Genomic DNA, 20,162 nt, shown 5'->3' on the forward strand with positions numbered 1-20,162 from the left:
CAGGCACAGCAAAGCAGCAATCTGGTACCCGGTTCTCTTCATCCTTGGGTAACCAGGAATAAAAACAGGGGCATGGGAAAGATGTCAGTTCCTGTTGGCGTGTGAATTTGGAGACGCTGGATTCTGATATTTTCCCGGATTACAAGTGACACTGACATTTTGGGAGAAGGCGTACGTTGAGAAGATTAGCACGTGGCTCTGAGGACGAGGGAAGGAAGAAGCAGCTGAGGATGGGGTTGCCCCTGGAATGGAGACAGAGGAAGGGATAGAAAATCTCAGGAAGCAGAAAGGTGCAGGGTGTGATGAAGAACAGAAAAGGCAGAGTGACCAATCTAGGAAGGGTGTTGCCGCGAGATGGTGCCGTGGTCAGGTTTGTGGATCTGAGCTGAAATGTGTCTATGTCACAAGCAAAATGGCCTCTGTCGTGTGTCAGTGATCATTTTTAAGTTCGTGAACTTGAACTTTGTTTTTTTCCTGCATGTGATTTTTACACAGCCCACTCTGAAATGCCATATTTGTTTATTTTTTTGAAACCCCAGCTGTTGTTCCTCACACCACTGTTTTTACTGCCTTCCTCCAATTAAAAGAATATAATGGAAAAGTGCTGTGGAAACAGAGCTTTTTCGCTGAACGTAGTGATAATGACTAGTTCGTGTCGTGACAACACTGGTGAAGCACTCTTCTTATTTTCTCACAGGAGTTAGCATTCTGCATATCAATTTTGGCATTTCTTATCATACTACATCATCTTTGGAAACTGATTCAATACATGATTTGTACTTTCATGGGTAGGAAATATTTTGTTTTACCATTAACTAACAGTTAAAATAGTGTCTCTGATGATGTTCCTACATGGTTTTAAAGGATTTTTTCCCTTTCTTCCCATCCAAAACCATCATGCTAGTTTACCATACAAGCTGCCTAAAACATTTCTTCCTCACACCTTTGAAACGCCACCCTTCAGCTTACTCCTGCATGGTTAAACATTGCATCTCCCTGGTTCAAAATGAAAAGATAAGTTTACTCCCTCAGATATATGGGCTTATATTTCAGTTGCTGTTCAGGTGACCAGCAGGATGGAGAACCTGTGGGTTGACAGGACATGTGAAGAGCTTGTTCAGTCCAACAAATGGGGGAGGAAGATCTGGAGAGCAATGGTTGTCATCAGAGGGGTAAACATCATGAAGAAAAAAATCCACTGAATAACACTGCTGCCAGGATTCCCGCTGTGAGCAAACCAACGGTGCTCCCTCAGGGACCTCTGGGGAGCAGGGCTTGAGCCATATCCCTGAGGGAAGACCACCATGGAGAGAGTACCCTCACACTCCAGGACACACAGCCCACCCCACACGGTGGGGACTCCTCTTCAGGTCCTTTTTCCACCCAAAGGCATCCGAAGCCACCCCTCCCACATTCCCAGTGAGTGTGGAATACCAAACACGGCCCTAAAATACACCCCCACGTGGCTGAGGGGGGGATCCCAACGCTTTAGACACTCAACGCTCTGTGTGTGCTTTTAAATATCCTTGTTAAAAAAATGCTTTTCTGTAGGAAAAGGCTTTTTTTCCTTAGGTCCCACTAGTTAAGAGCTGAAATATCTACAAGATCAAGGACTAAGAACTTCACTACCCAGTGAAGTTGTCCTGAATGCAAATATTGTAAATTAAACCTTAACTATTCCATAACATCTCTTGTGGAGTAGCTCCTTTTTGGTAGGCACTGTCCGTGATTTAGCTCTTCCAGCTCCAAAATCCCACTCCTGTTAGGTAAGACATATGTGTATACTCAATTTCCAAAGGGATATGGCTTATCTGCAGAGAATTCTGTGTTTCCACTGGGATGTTTAATCTTATTTACTGGAGACCGAAGGCCTCTGATGTGAAACAACTGTAGTTACCTTTGGGTATTTGCTCTTATTACAGAAGAATTCAATTTTGGTCTATTCTTTGAGACAAAAATGCTTGGTTTTCCCAGCTCACTTTTTGTACTGTACTCTAAGCACTGTACAACATGATATGGTGCATCTATGAAAAATGATAAATTATTATTCAGCTTTTGTGTCCAAAATTCCAGCACTATGACTGAAGTATATCTCTCCATATAAAAAAGCAGCTGTCACCTACTCTTTAGCTGCACAAGTTATGCAAAAAAGATGCACTGTCTGGTGGTAATTTGAATTTGAAAAGCATCGGACATTGTGAATCTCAATTAAATTTATGGATCATAGTTTAATTTTCATTTATTTGTGTTTGGTTTTGAAAATTCGTTGTATTATTACCAGAGGACATAGAGCTTGTTTGTACTCCTGGGAAATCAGGCATGCGAAGTGCATTATGCTCTTCCCCCCCACCCCCCTACCCCCCCTGTCTTTATTAATTCAAAATACCTTTTGAAATTAAAAATAGAGAAATGCAGAAAGCTCTCATTTCTACCACTTGAGACCTCTTTCTGTGCAGTCTCCAGTGACAGCTTTATGATTTATTTAATCATGAAGTAGAAAGGAGGTGAGGGAGAAAGGCATTTTGGTCTCAGCCTCTATTTGCATAAAACCTATTTTCTTCTCCATGTGTAGTGAGGTGGCCGTTTAGACAGTTTACATGTCTTTATCTTTCATGTGAGATATCAGGTCACTGCCCCTTTTTCTTTTTGTGTCATAAGCCCCTGAAAGCCAAATAACAAAATTACTGGAAATACCTGTGATAATAATTTATAATAATATAGATCTGCTTGACTGTCATCATAAAAGCAGCATATAATTTATTTTCAGGCTATTTTAATAGAATGCACTGATAGGGATTTCCTTCTTTTTGAGCAGCAAAAAGAGGTCAGTTCCACCTGTTAATCCCCCAAATTTACTTTATTTAAGGGCTGCTGCACTCTAAGAAATTGTGTTGATGCATCAAGAAATTTCCTCCAGAGTGCAGGAGGGTGTATCAGCAGGGATACGGCAACAGTAGGTGCAGCCCACGGGTGTACAGATTGCTTGGTCTGAGAAGGGACAGAAGGAGATGATTCAGCATGAAGAAAATAGCTAACTCCCCGCTAGAGAGCCACATCCCGCTTCAGGGAGTGCCTAAGTCAGAAGTATAGTCACTGCAGGCTGCTCCTGCGTCTGACGGAGGACAAGAGGCATCTCCAGTGAGAGACAGTTCACCAGCTGCTGCTGGTTCTCACTTGGCTCATCTTCACATCTGCCCGCTGAGTGTAAGGTGTCATTGCTCTAAAACCGGGTGCCTCTGCTCAGGGTTGAAAGTTGGGGGAGTGTTTTGAATTTAATCTGAGCCTCTGCAGATGACAACCGGGCGGGAACGATTAAAACACCGGGAGTGAATGATTAAAACACAGGGAGTGGGAATAGCATCGATGAGCTGCCTTGCCACCATGGGGAGTAATGTATTAGTGGAGGGTGACATAGACATTAACAAGCAGCCCTTTCCAGTGCAAGGGAGAAAGAGATCTTGGAGTCCAAACCAAGCACTTAGAGAGCTTAGAGACAGACTGTGTGATGAGCTACAGAAGGAGGTGAAGCAAGCCTTCACCAAGTCTTACGTTGTCTTCTAGTGTTCAGTCTCAGAAGGCAGGCTCATTGAGCTAGAAAGAAGAATATGTATTTTGTGCATTAGACTTCAGAAACTCATTCACTCGTTTGGCATTTCAGGACTCAGGCATGTGGTTTTGTACTCTTTATATCTGGAGTATGCTACCAAGGCATATAGGTGTGGAGCTTTAGGCATATGAAGAATGATGTGTGTGTGTTTTGTAAATGCTCATGACATCTACCTGTCAGACTGTCACACCTGAAGGGGTATACGGCCCTTCAGGCTCTTGGAAATATGACTTCTAAATGTGCATTGAGTCATCTTTAGTAGTATGATTAGTTTGCAGGAGTGCTGAGCATTTATCACTTCTAACAGTGCAAGTGCTCAACGCTCCCAGCTAACAAGCCCGGTATTAAGCAACCAAATGTGAAAAGCTGGCCCTGAGTTCTGCCCTTCAATTCCCTTGCGCAGACCTCTGATAGCTGGAGAAAGCCATGCACATCAAGAACAGTAAAACCGCTTTCTGGGAATGTGTAGTCCTTAAAAACATCTTCACATGCAGAACCACTCTATCCCTTGGTTTGTAATAGAGAAATCCCAAAAATCAACCTGTTATAAAACGGGTGTTTTATAACAAAACTTACTTGTGTTGTCACTGGAAGAAGGCAGATCCCAAAATACCTTGTAACTGTTCAAATTATTTCAGTCGGGTTAAAATATAGAGGGCAATGGATCCATAAGGAAGAGTTTGTTTGGTTTTTTGCCTAAACAGATTTTTGTAGGCAACATCTCTCATGTGGTAACATGAGAGTTTATGAAAGTCTTGTATTCATCACCTGGGTCTCTGGTTATCCAGTTTATTTCACCTAAGCTGAAGAACTGGACCCTACATTCTGTTGCTCAAGTTCCCAGTCAAAGTAGAGGCTGTCTGTGGCTCCAAAGGACTCAAGCGCATACATTTAGTTTGAAAGGAAATGCAAGTTAATCATCCACAAACAGTATTCTGATCTAATTTCCCTTTGCTGCCAGTAAGTACAGTGCTTTAATTCCATGAGGATATAAAATATAATCAGGACTGAGCTGTTTGGGAGGAGAAATACTAATGGAGTGGCCTATGTTAATCTTGTTTCATTAGTTTTAAAATTTTCTATTACTTGCTTGCAACCTTATGCCATCTGCCAGAATTACCGTAGGGAGAGTCCTCTCTGTATGCACGTACTGTAGTTCTCTTTGCCCTGCTGCTGAATACTTCAATTTCAGCTGGTGATCCTTCAAATATTTTTCTATGACACAGCTTTAAATCACATGTCAGAGAGGTCAGTACTTAGCTAAGTTTTAGCCAATTGGTTGTCATGTCAATATGCAGACAACACAGACAAAATAATATCATTTAAAACAAAAATAAGCCCAAGAGAGATCACATTGTGCTTGCTGCCCATGTACCTCTGCCTTTCCACCGCTCTATAAAAGGTATGGTCCCACATTCTAGTGCAGCGCTGCTCTGGGATGATTGCACTAGCGTGGCGGTGGTACGCAAACAATAATTTCCTTCCTCTTCTCCGAACTGGAAACTCAGTCTTGCCAATCTGCCAGGTGAGGAAGCTAAGTCTCCCTCTTCAAGCCAACTGCCCCAAGAGAGAGGGGTTGCTTGCTCAAGAGAAGGCAGTCTTGCAAGGCCGGATCTTGTGGGAAGGATGCTAAGTGAGGGTCTCCCTCCCCTCTGGCCCACCTGACATGGCCTTCTCACAGTTTGCCCCCAGAGTGGGACAAGAAGTTTGTTAGCATCAGCAGCGGGCACATCCCAGGCAGCTCTCTCCCAGGAAGCCAGCCGCTGCTCCGAAGGCTCTCTGCTCCCTGCGACAGCGGTGTTCAGTGCTAATAAAACATCCGGGAATGCAAAGAGCAAAAGTCAACCTGACGTTTACCATCTAGGTCTGGGTATGCTTGTACTGTATCTTTTCTTAGGTAGAAAACTGGATGGGTTTATTTCTCTACGGTTAAAAAATCTACACATTTGGACTGAATGAAAAATGGGTCATCTGCCCTCCGTGAAGTTGTGCCTTTTGTAGGAGACCCATGAATCAGCCCAAATTAAATTCTGTTTGAAGCTTCTTCCTAAATATCTCTTAAATTTCACTTGGGGAAAAAAAAATAAGTGCTCAGCCTGTAGCTGAAATACAGGGCAAACACTAAATGCAAGAATCTCAGTTAACAGTCCAAAAATTCTGCTTTTTCTTCTCTGTAATTTGATTTAGTTATAAGTCTCAGTTATAGTGGCTGGGTCTGAGGCCACTCGGGCTGATGTTTAGTTGGTGGCAAACTCTGCCTGTAAATTTCCATTTTGCATCTTGACTTTGTGCTCCAGGTGAGACTTTTCTTCCCCTCAGTTTAGCAAATACATGCAGAGAAAATCAGGAAAGTCTTGATTGTTCCTCTTTAAACACCTCTCTCTCCCTTGCTTCTGAGAATTATCTGAGTGATTCAGAGGCAGCAGTGATGAGTCGTGAGGGCAATGTATTAAGACTGGCTTTCAGACAACAGTTTCCCATAATTAATATGACTGGCAAATACTTCACCTGAAGTTTTACCTCAAATAGTCTGCTCTGTGATTTGTCTGGTGAGTCATAGATGCCATCTGATTTATGTACATTTCATTTATTTCAGTCCATTACTAGCAAAAGGACCTCCACAATGACAGCATGGACGAAATTATTTCTCCTGTTCAAATTAACACAAAGCCAGGCTCACCTAGGTGTTGTCTTTCTCTCACTAGCTCATTTATATACCGAACCCTACCTCCACTCGACCTCCTCCTCCACGCATCGCTCGTTCTGCTCATTGTTAAGGCATTCAGAAAGGAAAACAGAGTTTAAACAAAAAATACTTCTTAATCATGGACGAACTGTTGCTGGTTTACATCACATTACAGTAGATTTGTGTCACAACAACACAAGCCACCTGTTTGTAAAGTACTCGGTTAGTTGTCATCCTACTGCCTTGAGACAGTTCAGGCTTTCCTTGTAGCTGTACGCTCGTCTGTGGAAAGCAGTGCTTGTAATCCTGTAACCTTAGAGATGGATCATCTGATTGAGAATCCCATTGGCAGTAATTAGTAAACTGGGCCTGTGTTTGGGTATTGTATCATGCCACCCCTAGGGTTTCCTGACTTGCGAGCAGGGGAGGGGCTGGATCGCAGCACCCTGCAGGATTCGGTGACCACCTACGTGGTGTTTGAAATGGGATTACAGGTTGGGTGGCTGCCTGTACAGCCAAAATGAAACAGAAAAAAAGGTGAGGGACATATCAGAGAACATGGAATCGGTCTTAGATCCCTTCTCAGGTGATATATATTCTTGACATCTTTATAATAATCTTCAGGTCATTAAGTAAGAGACCGGTGACTGATTCAGAAAGTCTGTTATCCCAGGCTACCAACCAATGGAGATAGGTAGGTACCACAATGTTCAACCCAAGCTACAGGTCTCCAACATAGATGTCACACCTTTGACTGAGCAGAGAATGAGGATCTCACAGTCCTGGAGACTAAGTGATCTGAATTTCTCTCTGTTCTTTTTAATTTAGAGACCATCCTATAAAATCTGCCTGAGCCTATCTTAAGCACCGAAGGTGGTGATCAAAATACAGACCCAGTCTTTTAGAGCATTCCTGGCTCAGCACTTCTGCAGGCAGAAGAAGTGGCTATTTTTCATGATGAAACACTTGCTGTTTGACCTGCTCTATTACAAAATGCCTTACTGAGGAAAGGTAGTTTTTTCCTGCATCAGTGATGGTGAAGCTTTTCAATGTCTGGCACCAGATTTAGTTTTTTAAAATACATTCATTTTTATATTTCTGCACAATTTCATAATTTAATTTTATAAAATAAATTTATTCCATTTTTTTTTTAAATGGACTTGGTGCCTGCCCAGATGCAGGTCGGTTCCAAGCTTGTCTCTGGTGACAGTTGTCTGTGATCTGTGCCCTATACTCCATAACAACCCAGTCAATAACTGTGATTGAATCCAAGGCTTTAAGAGCAGTATTTATCACAGCTTCCTTGGACTTCACCTGGGAACCGTGCGAGATGGGCAGAAGGAAGCTTGATTTAATATCCTGCTCATCAGTTGGACGAGTTCTGTGCAAGCAAGACAGCATTGCTAATGGGTGAGCAGAGATTACTATGTGAGACGTGATACGACAGACGTCTGTCCAGGAAGTCACGGTGCTGCTCACTGAGCAATGTATTATTGTTGGAGCAAAGTCATTTCTTGGCTACCAGCTTCAGTTACTGTGGTCATAGTAAGGAGAAGATTCAGGCAAAGGAAGACATAAAAAAATGAGCACACTAAGGAAAAGGGGCAGCAGCAACAGGTGATGAGGGAAAATGGTAAATGGTTTAACTGTGACCAAGACTTTCTTTTTCTGTTACATGGTGGCTTTAAAGAATAGCAACCTGTTGCTTTAGCTGATGTTACAGTTTTTCTTCCTGCATCTCCGTCAGTGAGGTTTTGTCTCTCAGAGAAGGTGTGCTGTGTCCACAGCTCACATATACTACCTGCTGCATTTTCACAACGCCCAACTAAGTCAGTCATTCAGGATACGAGCAGTGCTCCAACCTCCAAAGCATGGTATGTGTCTACACAGCTCGCAGCTATGCTGCGTCCGTTATCTGATCCAGTGAATGGAGCTCTGACGTGAGTCACAGTCTGAACTGGCACTCTGTCTCATTCACTGGATTTACAAAAGTACCGTTTGCAGAGGAAGAAAAAGCTTTAATTTACAACACTGTATTACTCAAAGGAAAGACTACATGACAAACATGACATTAAGCCATTAGTAAGTTTGCTACTTCTCTATGAAAGCTAAAGTTTCTCTGACGTAGACTAGATGGGTTACTGCCTCAGAGAAGTTCTTGGAAAGTCCTTACTTCATGTTTAAATTGGTGATCTGAAGTCATAACTACTTCTCTGAAGAAGCAGAAGTAGGAGGAAGAGAGGAGAACTGGTAGCCGTGCGTAGCTTTCTGGCACTGGTGGCTAGTGTGTACCACTTACCCCGACAGCCTCTCAGGATGATCCTTCCTTTACTAGACTCCATCAGGGCTGGAAGGGAGCAGAAGTGATAGATGGATGATTGATCAAGAGGTCTTCAAAAACTTCACTTGAGAGGAATGAAGAATGATGTGTGCATAGATTCAGGAAAAACTGTTCTGATCATGCAGCCTTGACATTCATGTGTTTGTAAGGTTCACCTCGTGGGTTTCCTTCATTTTTCTGGACAGTGGTGGGACTAGGTTTTATGCAAATCTGTAGTTAATCACTCTCAACAAAAAGTAATGCCGGTGAGGGGCAGCAGTGGGTGAAATATTAAACAAGTATCTTATTTCTGGGGGTTTTGTTTGAGTCATGGAAAAGATAGGTGACACAAATAAGGGAATTGCATTTCCTTTGTCCCAAGTAACAGGTAGAAGAAAGCTGCTCTCTCACACCATTCTCCAAAGCTGTTTCCACCACTGGTTCAAGTGTCTGGACCTTTGGATCCCATGAGAGACGTGCAGATCCTATACCAAAATAAGCTAGCCGGGCTGGTATCTTCTGAACTATATTTGGTCTCTTTAAGGTCATTATGTAAGAGACATTGCATTAGACATTAAGCACATGATGTTAATTGTAATATAAAGAGAATCTGTTGAAGGCATTTCCAACCAATGGGCTTTTAAAATTCATTACTGACCACTATTAAGGGAGTAATGTATCTAGTACTGTGACTGATGGAGCTTGTCTGTGCATATTATTTTGTCTGCCACCATATGTATTTCCATGGCAGGTAATTGTAGCAATTATTTCAGAGAATATTCTGTTGGTTACCGCTAATAAAAAAAAAAGATCCATACAAAATAAGCAGCTTCTTAGCTTGAAACAATATTGTTGTGATATGTGTGACAGCTGCCAGGTGTTACGCTGAAGGAGTTAGACTGCATAAAAATATGAAAACAAAATGCTTGAACTAAAGTTTAAACTATTTAAAAATAACCTGTTGTGCTCCCTTTGTTTCCGCTGCCTGGAAGTATTGAGTGCCAGAAGTGTAACACTTGACATTTGAGGCAGACAAACATAGCCTACAGATTCTGTGATGGCTTTGCGACCAGCTAGCATTTTTTAATCATGCCTGTTCTTGTCAACAGCAGGGGTTGTTTCTAAACAAGCCAGCTAAAATATGGGAATTAACTTTAATTTCTCACTCATTTTCTGAGGCTACAGAAACCGTAGAAGCAAGAAGCTTGTATTTTCTCTGCTTCTCTCTCCAAGACCCACATTTTCTAACAAATTCCCACTCTTTCATGCCTGCTGGATCAAGAAGTGGCAATGAAGCCATTGGGTTGTTCACGTGCCTCTAAGGGTGTAGACTTGTTTTTTTCTCAGGCAGCAAAGGTGATTTAGGAGTGTCTTGCCAAATGGCCCTGCTTCTTATTCCTGCCCAGATGCCACCACTCACATGGTATTTGTGCTGAGGCAGCTGTTTGTTGGGCCGTGTTGGAATCAAATCATTCAAATAGCCCAAGTTAAAAATACCTTCCCTCACCTCAAAAAACAACAAAAAATTGATGTCATTCCAGTGACATTCCCATTCTTAGCACAGCCCTGCAAACAGCTGCAGCAATGCAAATGGGCCGTGAACCATGGAGGCAAAGCGGGAAGAGGTAAATGGGGAGACAAGGGGCAGGACCTGCTTTCATTAGCGTTGTTCCTTCAGAAAACTTTCATATAGCTGCATGAAAGGGATATTTGTATTGAACAATCCCATCCATCTGCATAGTTGTAAGAAATAAACAATTGTTTGTTGTAAGAAACCCCCTATCCTAGGGCATACTGACTTCTAATAAGCTTCATGCATTCTTTTCTCACTTATTTCACTGTAAATCTAGACCTTTCTCATTAGTTCAGATAAAACTGAGACCATGACTTCACAAGATGGTAAATATAGTTTTGGAGAATTCAGCAGTAAGTCAGAAATAACATACTTGGGTAACACAAAGTGTTCAACTACTACAGATTCACTAGGTAGAACCATGTTTGTTCAAAAAATGTGAGGAGGTCATTTTTGCTTTGCCAACAAAGGCATAATCCATTTTCCTGTGGCTGGCCTAAAACCAGCAACCATTTTTGTTTTCTGATTAATTAAAAAAATTGTGATCATCTAGTTATGCTCAGTCCAGATAAAATATACTGCTAGGTGACCTACAGCCCTGGAGGAAACAATGATTTTAGCCCTCATTTCTCTTACATCTCACATCTTGCAAGCTGGTCTGATATAACCTCCGAGAGGGCCATTATAACAATAGTTTCTCCAGATCCTACCTTATCAGAAGTCATCAAAAATAACCAAAAAAATGCCAAAACAAAAAGCAACCTGAAGAAGACTATGAAGACCCTTCACCTTTCCTCCCCACTCCCTAAATTTAAGAGGTACTGATCAAGTAAAAAGTGATAGTGCAGTCAAAGTTCTCAATTCCTACCAAGCAGTTTTCTGATATCCTGAAGTATTTGGCTGGAATCTCTCTTGTGTAATTACTGGAAAGCCAGACCTAGTCTAACCTGATCACCAAGAGCGTCTCTAGAGTCAGTAGAGAGAAACAGGCACCTCCAGAGGGCAATCCACCCTATAGACACTTCTTTTAGGATGGGAGAAATCACCCTCTGGTGGTGCCTTTCTTTCTTCGCTCCCATTAGAGGGGATGAATACAGTTTGCCTGAGCAGATGTCTCATTTCTGGATGATTGAAGTTTGGTAACATGGATCCCAGTCTTTGGTACTTAAAGGCTATGAAGATTAGTGGTGGTAAAGCAGAAGAAAAAAACAACAGTGTGTAGACTTCATTGTGTTTCAGATATCTAGAAGGCCTAGACTGCCTATTTTTCTCCAGCATATATAGGATAACTGCTGGGCCCTAATTAATGAAAACATGACACAGCCATTCCACTCATCCCTTTCCTCCCCTCCACGCCCTTTACAAGACCCTTATACAGATTTAAGTAGTGCTCTGCTTAAGGAAGCAAATGCTGAAAGATGCTGAATACCTACCTGCAACTTTGATACAGCTCACCAGGTTAAACTCTGACATCCTTATACTGTTTATCCATGCAAATTGTAGCATGCCAGATGCTGAGGAGTGCTGAATAGCTGCTCAGTGGGAGTTGTGGTTGCTCAGCAGCTCCAAAGAATTGGCAAGTAAACTCCAGCCTGGACTTTGCTTATGGGAAAAACAAATCCAACCATCAGTCATTTAGGGTGTGCTTCCCTCCCCGCTTCATGAGCTGGCCTGGTGAAAATTCCTGGTGCTTATTGAAAGCATCATCTGTTGTCACTCGACACCACTGGGGAAAATATAAATCAAAGTGTAAGTATTCAGCACTCTCTCAGCATTGGCCCAATGTGATTACTGTAATCTGAGGTAAACACTTTAGTTATTCCTTATTGCTGTTAGGGACCCAAATCAAGGGTTGGGACTTGTTATTCTAGGTAATGTGAAAAAACAAGCCCTACCCATGAGATCTCCAAGGCTAAGATAAAGGTCGGGTAGAAGCTTAACAACGGTTACCTAATAGCAATGAACAGACACAATGAAGGGTTGAATCTGAACCATCTGAAAGGCATGTGCCAAGGGCTCTGCCGTGATCAGCAGAAAACTTTTCCCTGGCGGCAGAGTGGGGCTGCGGTAACAGGGAGACCAAGGTGATCCGGAATGAGATTGCAAGCTCCTATAGAGGGGCCGGGTGCCCAAATCCCATTGGCGCTGAGGGAACCTACTTCTGCTTTCTACCTTTCTGAATCACCTCCTGGTTCAAAAAAAGTTGTTTTCTGTAAAAGTCTACAGGTGAAATCTTTGTCTCAGGCAATCGCAGCACACTGTGTAACTCTGAGTCGTATGGGCTGCCATTGGAAGGGGGGAACGGGCTTAATAATGTGGACAGAATTGCTCCTGGCACCTTTTTATGGACTCTTGCCTCACATGAGGACAGCGTCCCTCAGTCACTGTATGACTTGGAGCACAAATATTAAAAAGTCACAGGTGTGAAAACACAAGAGTAAAAGCCGAGGAATAGGCTCTATTGTCAGTTCTGCGCTTGCTTCACTCCCGGCTGGGTGTGATGGCAAATGATTGCTCTTGGAAAGGCACATCGAGGTATTGCAGACTGGCAGCCTGCTGAGTCCAGCGAGGTGCGGGGAGTAAATGCTTCATCCAGCCAAGCCCAGTGGGAATATACTGGAGCCCCAACATTGTTTTGCTGACACAGGAAAATGTCATCACAGCAGAATATGAAGGAGTTAACACGTTATGAAATACAGTTTTGGCAGTGACGCAGACAAAGATTGTTTTGTTTGAAAAGCAGTACCAGCTGTGTTGGTTAACAGGGTGATGCAGTCACCTGGCCAGTCTCAGTCATTACATTGTGTTATTTCTTCTAAAATGTATAGGTCCAAATCCTATGAAACAACCTACTTTAAGCCCATAGATAGCTCTTTGCTTTGAAGTAAAGCTTACTTTAATGTATGTGCCTGGATAACGGCAGAAGATTCTGAAGCAGAAATGCTAAGGGAAGCCTGTCTTGCACAGAAAGAGAAATGACGAGGTGACAGTGTAGTTTTAGGTAAAAAAGAATAAAAATGCAGGGAATGATTTTTTTAAACCTCTTGCCAGTCCTGTTCCTTTGCAGAGTGAGGAGAAGTGAGGAGGGCTGTCCCATGCCTGCTTGCACACACTGCCGAGGGCTTGGTGCACAAAATTGCACAACCAATTTCAAAATGACTTTTAGCTAGTCCAGGCACTCCGGCTGTCCTTCCAAAAATAAAAGGCAACATTTTCAACACCACAGAGGACTAATAAACCACCTACGCTCCTGCATCTACCGAGACGAAGGGAGCGCAGAATCCCTTACGACTCAGAAAGTCTAGCCATTTGTTTACTGCTGATACCTGACTTTTGTAATCGGGTTGAGAGGTTTGCGTTCAGCACTTCCCTGGGCTGAGAGGCAGATCTTCTATAATCAGGACTCAATTAGCTACCTGCCTTTTCAGCTGAAGATCTGGCCCCATGGCCCCAATTCTTTACAACACTTCTGCATAAGCCTCCAAGACAACCCTTCTCACCAGCATTGCTGAAAACGGACTTTTGTATTCAAGTAGGCAGCTGTTTCTCCCAGATTTTTCACCATGCTTGCGCTCTCATTAAAGTACCTGATAAAGTTAGCAAGCAAAAGCTATATTCTTCTGCAAGATCCTTGTCCTTAAAAATCCTTTCTGAGCCCGGTGTTTTGCAGCGAGTAGCAGCAAGTGCCTTGCTTTGAAAATACAAATGTAAGTCAAAGATTAGTCCACATTTCAAACATTAAAGCAGATTTTCAGATAGTATTTCACTGGAATAAGTAGGGCTATTCCACTCCAGAGCAACCGAGGATCTGGGTCTAAAAATGAGCTATAAACTCTAATTAGATATAAATAAAGAAACAGGGAGCTATTTTTTTCATACCCCCACACTGTCTTTTCTGTTGGTGTCATGACACTCAAAAAGGTAGTAACTGGAATGAAGCCCAGTAGCCAATTTATACTTAACATACCATTAGTTCTTACTAATTCCTGTGGTACACTTTAACATTAAGCACGTACAAAAACGCTCAGGAAAACCATCCACCCCATGCTTCAGTTCCTCACAAGCATCCCTGCTTCATTGTTTGCTCCTGGATATGTCTGTTAGCATCACTGCTTGGGTAACTTTCCATTTTAGGACAGTATTATAAATGATTGAGATGTGTTAAAACTCAGAGGACGCTGCTCTGTCCCCTCTTTTCCCTCTATCAAGTGGTATCTTGACATCAAATAGTTCTCCTGAGATCATGCTGAAGTTCCCAACATAAGGAGCACAGAGAAGGCTGGCAGTATTGGCTATTTTACTTTTAAGAATGTACGATATGTCTAGGAATATTGAGGGGGGAAAAAATCCTGTATATTGCACGTTAAATTGTGATTTTAATGATGAAGACACAAGCTATCTAATAATCCATTTTTGTATATTTTATCTTTAATAGGATTTCTGATACTATCACAAAGCTGGTCTTCATTCTCTGCCAAAGGGATCTGAAAACACTGGAACTAGTAAAAATATTTCCGTGTATCATACTGGCCTGTTAAATATTCAGCTAATTTAAAAAATAATAATAATTCCTGTGATTAGCAGCTACAGCATATCATGTCCAGATTCCTGTTTTTATTGCAAGCGTAGATACCTGTGCAAACAAAAGCAGAATTTGGCCTGGGATATAAGCAGAAACTTATATCTCTCTATTATTTATTTCTTGTTCTTGGTCTGAGTGAAACTGAAGTGAAATAAACATTATAAGACTTTAAAGAAAAAAAAAAAAAAGGAAAAAAAACCACATCCAAGGCATATTTCATGACAGCAGAACAAGTATCATTTTGAGTGGCAATGCACTGACAATAACTTTTGGCTTCAGTCCACATCAATCTGGAGGCCCAGCTACACAAGCCAAGCTGGCTCAGGATCACTTCTAAACAGGCAGTTATCACCTTTGGTGCAATAATATTCCCAAGGTCCAAATCAGGGCTAAGCCCTTTGCACAGGTGCGACACGCTCACCCGGCGTAATCCTTCCTCTGCTGTTGCCCGTGGCAAAAGTCCCTCCAATTTCTCTGGCGTTAGAAGTCTGGCTGACCTCCCCAAATTTTCACCCCCCCGCCTTTTCCCCTCTTTCCCACTTCATTCTGCTTTTCTGCGTGTGGTGAAATCTTAAGGATTTTAATGCAATTCACCTTTTCCTCTTCCATTTGTCAACCTTCCCTTCCTTTACAGACTGGTTCTGAACCATCATCCCCTCAAGGACGAGTGGAGGAAGCTCCCGTGAGCAATGAGAGGGGTGACGAGCCGGCTCGTCATGTCTTCTCCTTCTCCTGGTTGAACTCACTGAATGAATGATGACTCACTCCGGCTGGCTTCTGGTGTGCTTCTCCTCAGAGGGACCGCGAGCGCAGGCAGCCTGGGTCTAATCAACAAAGAAACTGGCCTGGAAAGGGATATCCGAGCAGGTTTCATTCCCAGGAACTTAGTTGACCTCCACGTCGTACCCGGCCCTTGAGATGACAGTCCTGAGAGGGATGGAAGCATGGGGACAAATTGCTATACTGTATTGTAGTCAGAGTGTTTTCCAATAATTTCTTGTTTCCATGGGGGAAATAGCACCACTTACAGCTGTAGGCTGAGCACCGCTAGTGTTTTGTTACTCACTTTTTGGCACGTTCCTGTGTAGGTGTAAATGCTTCACCAATGCTCTTAGCTCAAACACTGATATGACATTCACTAGTAGCTTCCTTTGCCAACACAGTGTTTCTCCTCAGTACCTTCCTGCGTCCCCCCTCATCGATGCTGGTGACTTCAGTGGCACTATCACAGCCCTGGCAGCCCCAAGTCAGGGTTACGTCTAAGCAGCTCCCCGCAGTCACTCGTAGTCCCCACGGTACCGGTGCCTCCCCGGCTGCCGAGGCTGGGCATGGGAGAGGAGAGGGAAGCTGCCACTCCTTGCCCTGCACTTGCTCTCCCTGCTAAGCCACAGCGCTCACATAAACAGGTTATTTGTAGGGAAGGTGCCCAGCGACAGGGACGAGGAAGATGCACATGCCAAAAGCACTGTCCACCCCCTGCGCATGGATGTGGGACACAACTCTGAGCCTGTGGGGCAGACACTAGAGTGCTGCCCATGTCTGTCCAGCTGTTAGCTGTGTCTACATCTTCTCAGTCATCTGTGCGTGTAGGACAAGGGGCATGTTCTTGCATGAAACCAGGATGCGGTGAGGTGGTCACAGGTATTCATTCAAGGTTTCATTTGAAAGCCCCATGGCATTCTGTAGAAAAGGCGAATGCCAAATGTCCTGTTCCGCATGCATGGCAGATGTTGAGCCGTCTAATGAAATCAAATTTGTGTCTTAAAAGAAGCTCTACAGGTTGTACTGAAGGTGACGCTCTGCAAGTTTTGTCACTGGGGACAGGGTGGCAGCACTCAGTAGTGTTTAACAGAGACTGGCAGGTTGCCGGGAGTGTCCGGTGCCATGGGGGACCAGGTGTCAAGCTCTGTGTTAGGGTGAAGTGTGGATCTTTCCAGGAGCCCCGAGCCCTGAACACACACTGTTTTGGCAGGGGACAATGCTGGGGCATAGGGCTGCGCTGCGCCTCAGCAGGACCAGCCCCAGCTGGCAGTGCAGACGCCAGGCAGTGCCTGGTTGTCAGGCTGCGAGGGGTAAGCCCCAGTCCTGGCCATCCCTTGCTACAGGGCAGAGTCTCATCCCCCCTCATTTGTATCTGTTTCCCCTGGAAAACCCTCCCGCGAGGGAAGTTTTGGAGGGCTGCATAGGCCAGCTCCGTGCAAAGCCTTGAGATAGCCCAGCCGCTCCTCACTACTGCTGCCACTGCATCGCCTCTGGCTGCTGGAGCAGCTTTTTTCCCTGGGATACGTTTTGGGGTGAGGGATTTCCTATTTTCTCCCCATTGCCCTGGCAGATTTTCCTTCGTTTCTACCAGGAAGTTTCCTCACACGCATCGCCCCCTCCCCAGCGGCCCTGGGAGGGACCCTGCTTGGCACCGCCGCCGGGACGGGGTGGGGAGCTGAAGCGCGGGGGGAACCTGCCCTTTATGGGGTGCGGGGAGGATGAGCAGAGCTAGAAAAAAAAACAGCAAAGGGATGCGGCAGCACCTCCCCGGCTTCCCAGCGCTGCGCGATGGCCGGAGGAGGCTGCCCGGCCCGGTCCGCAGCGGCAGGAGCCGGGGACCCCCCTCGGGGGACTACTGAGGTGGGATTCGGCAGGGCTGGGGGCGACTGACCGGCCCCGAACCACCCCCCGCCGCCGTCCCCGGGAGCAGCCGGTGGCGAGGGCGGCGTGGGGCAGCCCCCGCCCGGGGCCCGGGACCAGCGGCACGTCGGGTCTGGGGGATCCCTCAGGGACGGGGCGTCCCCGGGGCGGGCAGGGGGAAAAAACATCCCCGGGGGTGATTTGGGGCTCCCCGTGGCTCTGGGTGTCCGCGGCCCTGGGTGTCCCCCCCCCGCCCCGCCCCGGTAAGTGCTGGGGGAGGCGGAGCAGCCCTCAGGCGTCTTGGCAAGAAAGTCTATCCAGCCATCGTTACTTTGCAGCTTTTATTAAAAATATAAATATTAAACATTCTCTTACACAACAAAATCGACCGAGCGCTGAAAAGATGTTTTATTTGTGAAAATGTTTACAGGAAAAAAAGTGGATTTAAAGTAGCTTACAGAGATTCCCCCTCCCACCTCCCTGCCCCCAGCAGAAAAGTTATCTGTCTTCTTGGCACCATTTCTTCCAATGCTCACACATCCCTACGTAGCGATGGCACTAGAATAACTGGGAAATGGAGAAATAAATAAAGGTAGGGGAGGTTACGAACGACACTCGTGTTTCTGCACTTGGTATACGGTTGTGCATGCTAGTCAAGGGACAGAGGCTGTTCGGAGTACACCCTTCTAGGTTTAAAGCTATATAAAAATAAAGAGATGACATCAGAGCAGCACTATGGTACATCGGACGGTGTAATTATTCTTGTGCTAACTGCGGAATCTCTTTGGCAAGGCGGGGAGGGGCCGTTTCATTTCCCGATTATCTCCATCAGTTTCCTGTTGCTGTGAGCTTGCTGCGCTAACTGCTCGGCTCGGGCCATCTCCAAGACTTCTCGCAGGAGGTGGAAAGTCAGATCCAGAGAAATGGGGGGCTCCTCGGACCGCTTCTCCCTCTCCACGGCCTCACCCTCGGCTTCGCCCTCCTCGGGGCTTCCCAGCGAGCGCTCGGGCAGCTGCTGCAGCTGTGGCACCGCCGCCCGGAAAAAGTTGCTGGCGGAGGCGGCTTCGGGGTGTAGGTGGCTGGTGCCGCTGGAAGAGGCGGAGAAAGAGCCAACGGGTCTCTTGTTGAGGTTGCCCAGGCGCAGGAAATACTCTTCTCCCATGCGGAGCAGGACGGGCAGAGTTTGCTGCTGCTGCTGCTGCTGCTGCTGCTGCTGCTGGAAGAAATCTGGCTGGTGCAGAGCCCCGTGGGTGGCTGCCGGGCTCTTGCTGAGAGCTCTGCACTCCTGGCAGGGCAGGAGGGCGACCAGCAGGATTCCCGTGGAGACCAGCAGCGGGATCTTCATGGTCGGGGCCCAAACCTGCGGGGGGCAGACGGGGGGCGGAGGAGAGGGGAGGCGGGGGGGTTTACACAGCCGAGCAGCGGCGGCGGGGAGGGCAGCGCGGGGCCAGGGGTGGGGGGGGCGCCCCCCGCCGCCGCTGTCCCGGTGCTGAAACGCGCCCCTCCGCGCCCCTCCGCGCCTCTCCGCGCCCCTCCGCGCCCGCACACCGCGGCCCGGCCGCGCTCAGCCCCGGCCCCCGCCGTCGAGGCGGCCGCCCCCCGACAAGGAACATCCCCCGCCGGCAGCGGCTCCCAGGGACGGGGCTGGGCTGAGCCCCCGCGGAAAGAGTCCACGCGTGTGCGCGGACCCGCGCCTCTTCGCCCACCCGGGGCGGGGGGCAGCGCGGGGTGCCCGCGGCGGGGCGGCTGTCCCCAAGGGCTGCGGGATGCGAGCGCCCGGCTCCCCCGCGCCTCCCCGCTCCCTGCCCGACCGGGGGAGCTCCCCGCCTCCCGCGGGACGCCGCGCTCAGCCCCACGCAGGGCAGCGCGGCGCAGGGCAGCGCAGCCCTCTCCGCGCCCGGGCGCGGCCCCGCACCTACCTGGGGCGGCGGCGGCGGCGGTGGCAGGGGAGGGCAGGCGGCGGCGGGGCTCGGCGGTGCCCGGCGTCCCTTCCTCTCGCTCTCCCTCGGAGCCGGCTCCCGGCGAACTTGGGATCAGATTTGGTCCTAATCAGAGCCGGGGCGCGGGATTTTTATAGCTTAGACCCTCTCCTGGAATCACGCAGAACTTGCCTAATAAGCTGACGCTCTCCTGACAGCCCGATTGCGTGCCCCGATCCACTGCTGAATAAATCATGGGGGCCCGTCGGAGCGGCGATGGGCCGAGTTTCGCTATCGCAACCCCAAATCTCACGTCCAATTATATCAACAGATATTTATCGCCTCTGCGGTGACGTCAGCCGGGCCGGGGGCTGGGGAGCAGGGTGCCCCCCCCCCCCCCCCCAGCACCACCACCACCACCCCATTGACAAAAATACTTGAATGAGATTTCCTAGCGGGCGCGTACTATAAGAGGTCACTCCGGGGAAACTTTCCACTCGCGGGCCGGCCCGCGGGGAGGGACCCGACCCGCCCGGCACCGGGGCTGCTATCCGCGGCCGTCTCCTTCCCCCATCCCCGGTGCTCACCGGCCCCCCGCCCCCCGCCGCCCCCGGGCCCGCCCGCACGGGGCGGCTGCGGCCGGCCGGCGCGGGAGGCTCCGCGGGGCGCAGGTTTTGCGCGAATTCCGTCTTTGCTCCGTGCCTGGGGCCAGCCCGAGCCGGGGCAGCGGTTCCCCCTGCAAAGGGGGCAGGAGCCCAGACGATCCCCGCGGGGAAGGGCAGGTGCCGATGCCGGTGCCGGGAGGGACCCGCGGCACTCCCGACACCGTCACGTCGCAAGGGGCTGCCCGGAG

General features: G+C 47.1%; 2 protein-coding genes across 8 annotated transcripts in view; one reads left to right on the top strand and one right to left on the bottom strand.

Annotated features, from left to right (window-relative positions):
- Window positions 1-18,123, top strand: part of TRIM55 (tripartite motif containing 55) — a 41,004-nt gene extending 22,881 nt beyond the window's left edge. The window contains exons 10-12 of one of the 7 annotated variants that reach the window (XR_012585746.1): window positions 698-788; window positions 15,403-17,237; window positions 17,881-18,123. Coding sequence is in view for 4 of the 7 variants with exons in the window: in XM_074577167.1 (XP_074433268.1) it covers window positions 698-788; window positions 1,054-1,202 (240 nt within the window). In the remaining 3 variants the exon portion in view is untranslated. Of the gene's footprint in view, window positions 1-697; window positions 789-1,053; window positions 2,231-14,621; window positions 14,939-15,402 lie in introns of those variants that run through there. The other 6 variants (XM_074577163.1, XR_012585745.1, XR_012585747.1 and 3 more) reach the window with 6 other exon arrangements.
- On the bottom strand, window positions 18,123-19,894 carry CRH (corticotropin releasing hormone). Its single transcript, XM_074577168.1, has 2 exons — window positions 19,310-19,894; window positions 18,123-18,750 (listed from the first exon to the last, which is right to left on the bottom strand). Exon 2 carries the CDS (start codon window positions 18,733-18,735, stop codon window positions 18,199-18,201), a length of 537 nt encoding a protein of 178 aa, XP_074433269.1. The 5' UTR covers window positions 18,736-18,750; window positions 19,310-19,894; the 3' UTR covers window positions 18,123-18,198.
- Window positions 19,895-20,162: the final 268 nt, after the last annotated feature.

Source organism: Larus michahellis, chromosome 2, assembly GCF_964199755.1.
Source record: "Larus michahellis chromosome 2, bLarMic1.1, whole genome shotgun sequence".
NCBI lineage: Eukaryota > Metazoa > Chordata > Aves > Charadriiformes > Laridae > Larus > Larus michahellis.

What these genes read in the sequence shown, in the direction of transcription:
- CRH (XM_074577168.1), bottom strand. Translation starts at nt 18,735, where the DNA reads ATGAAGATCCCGCTGCTGGTCTCCACGGGAATCCTGCTGGTCGCCCTC.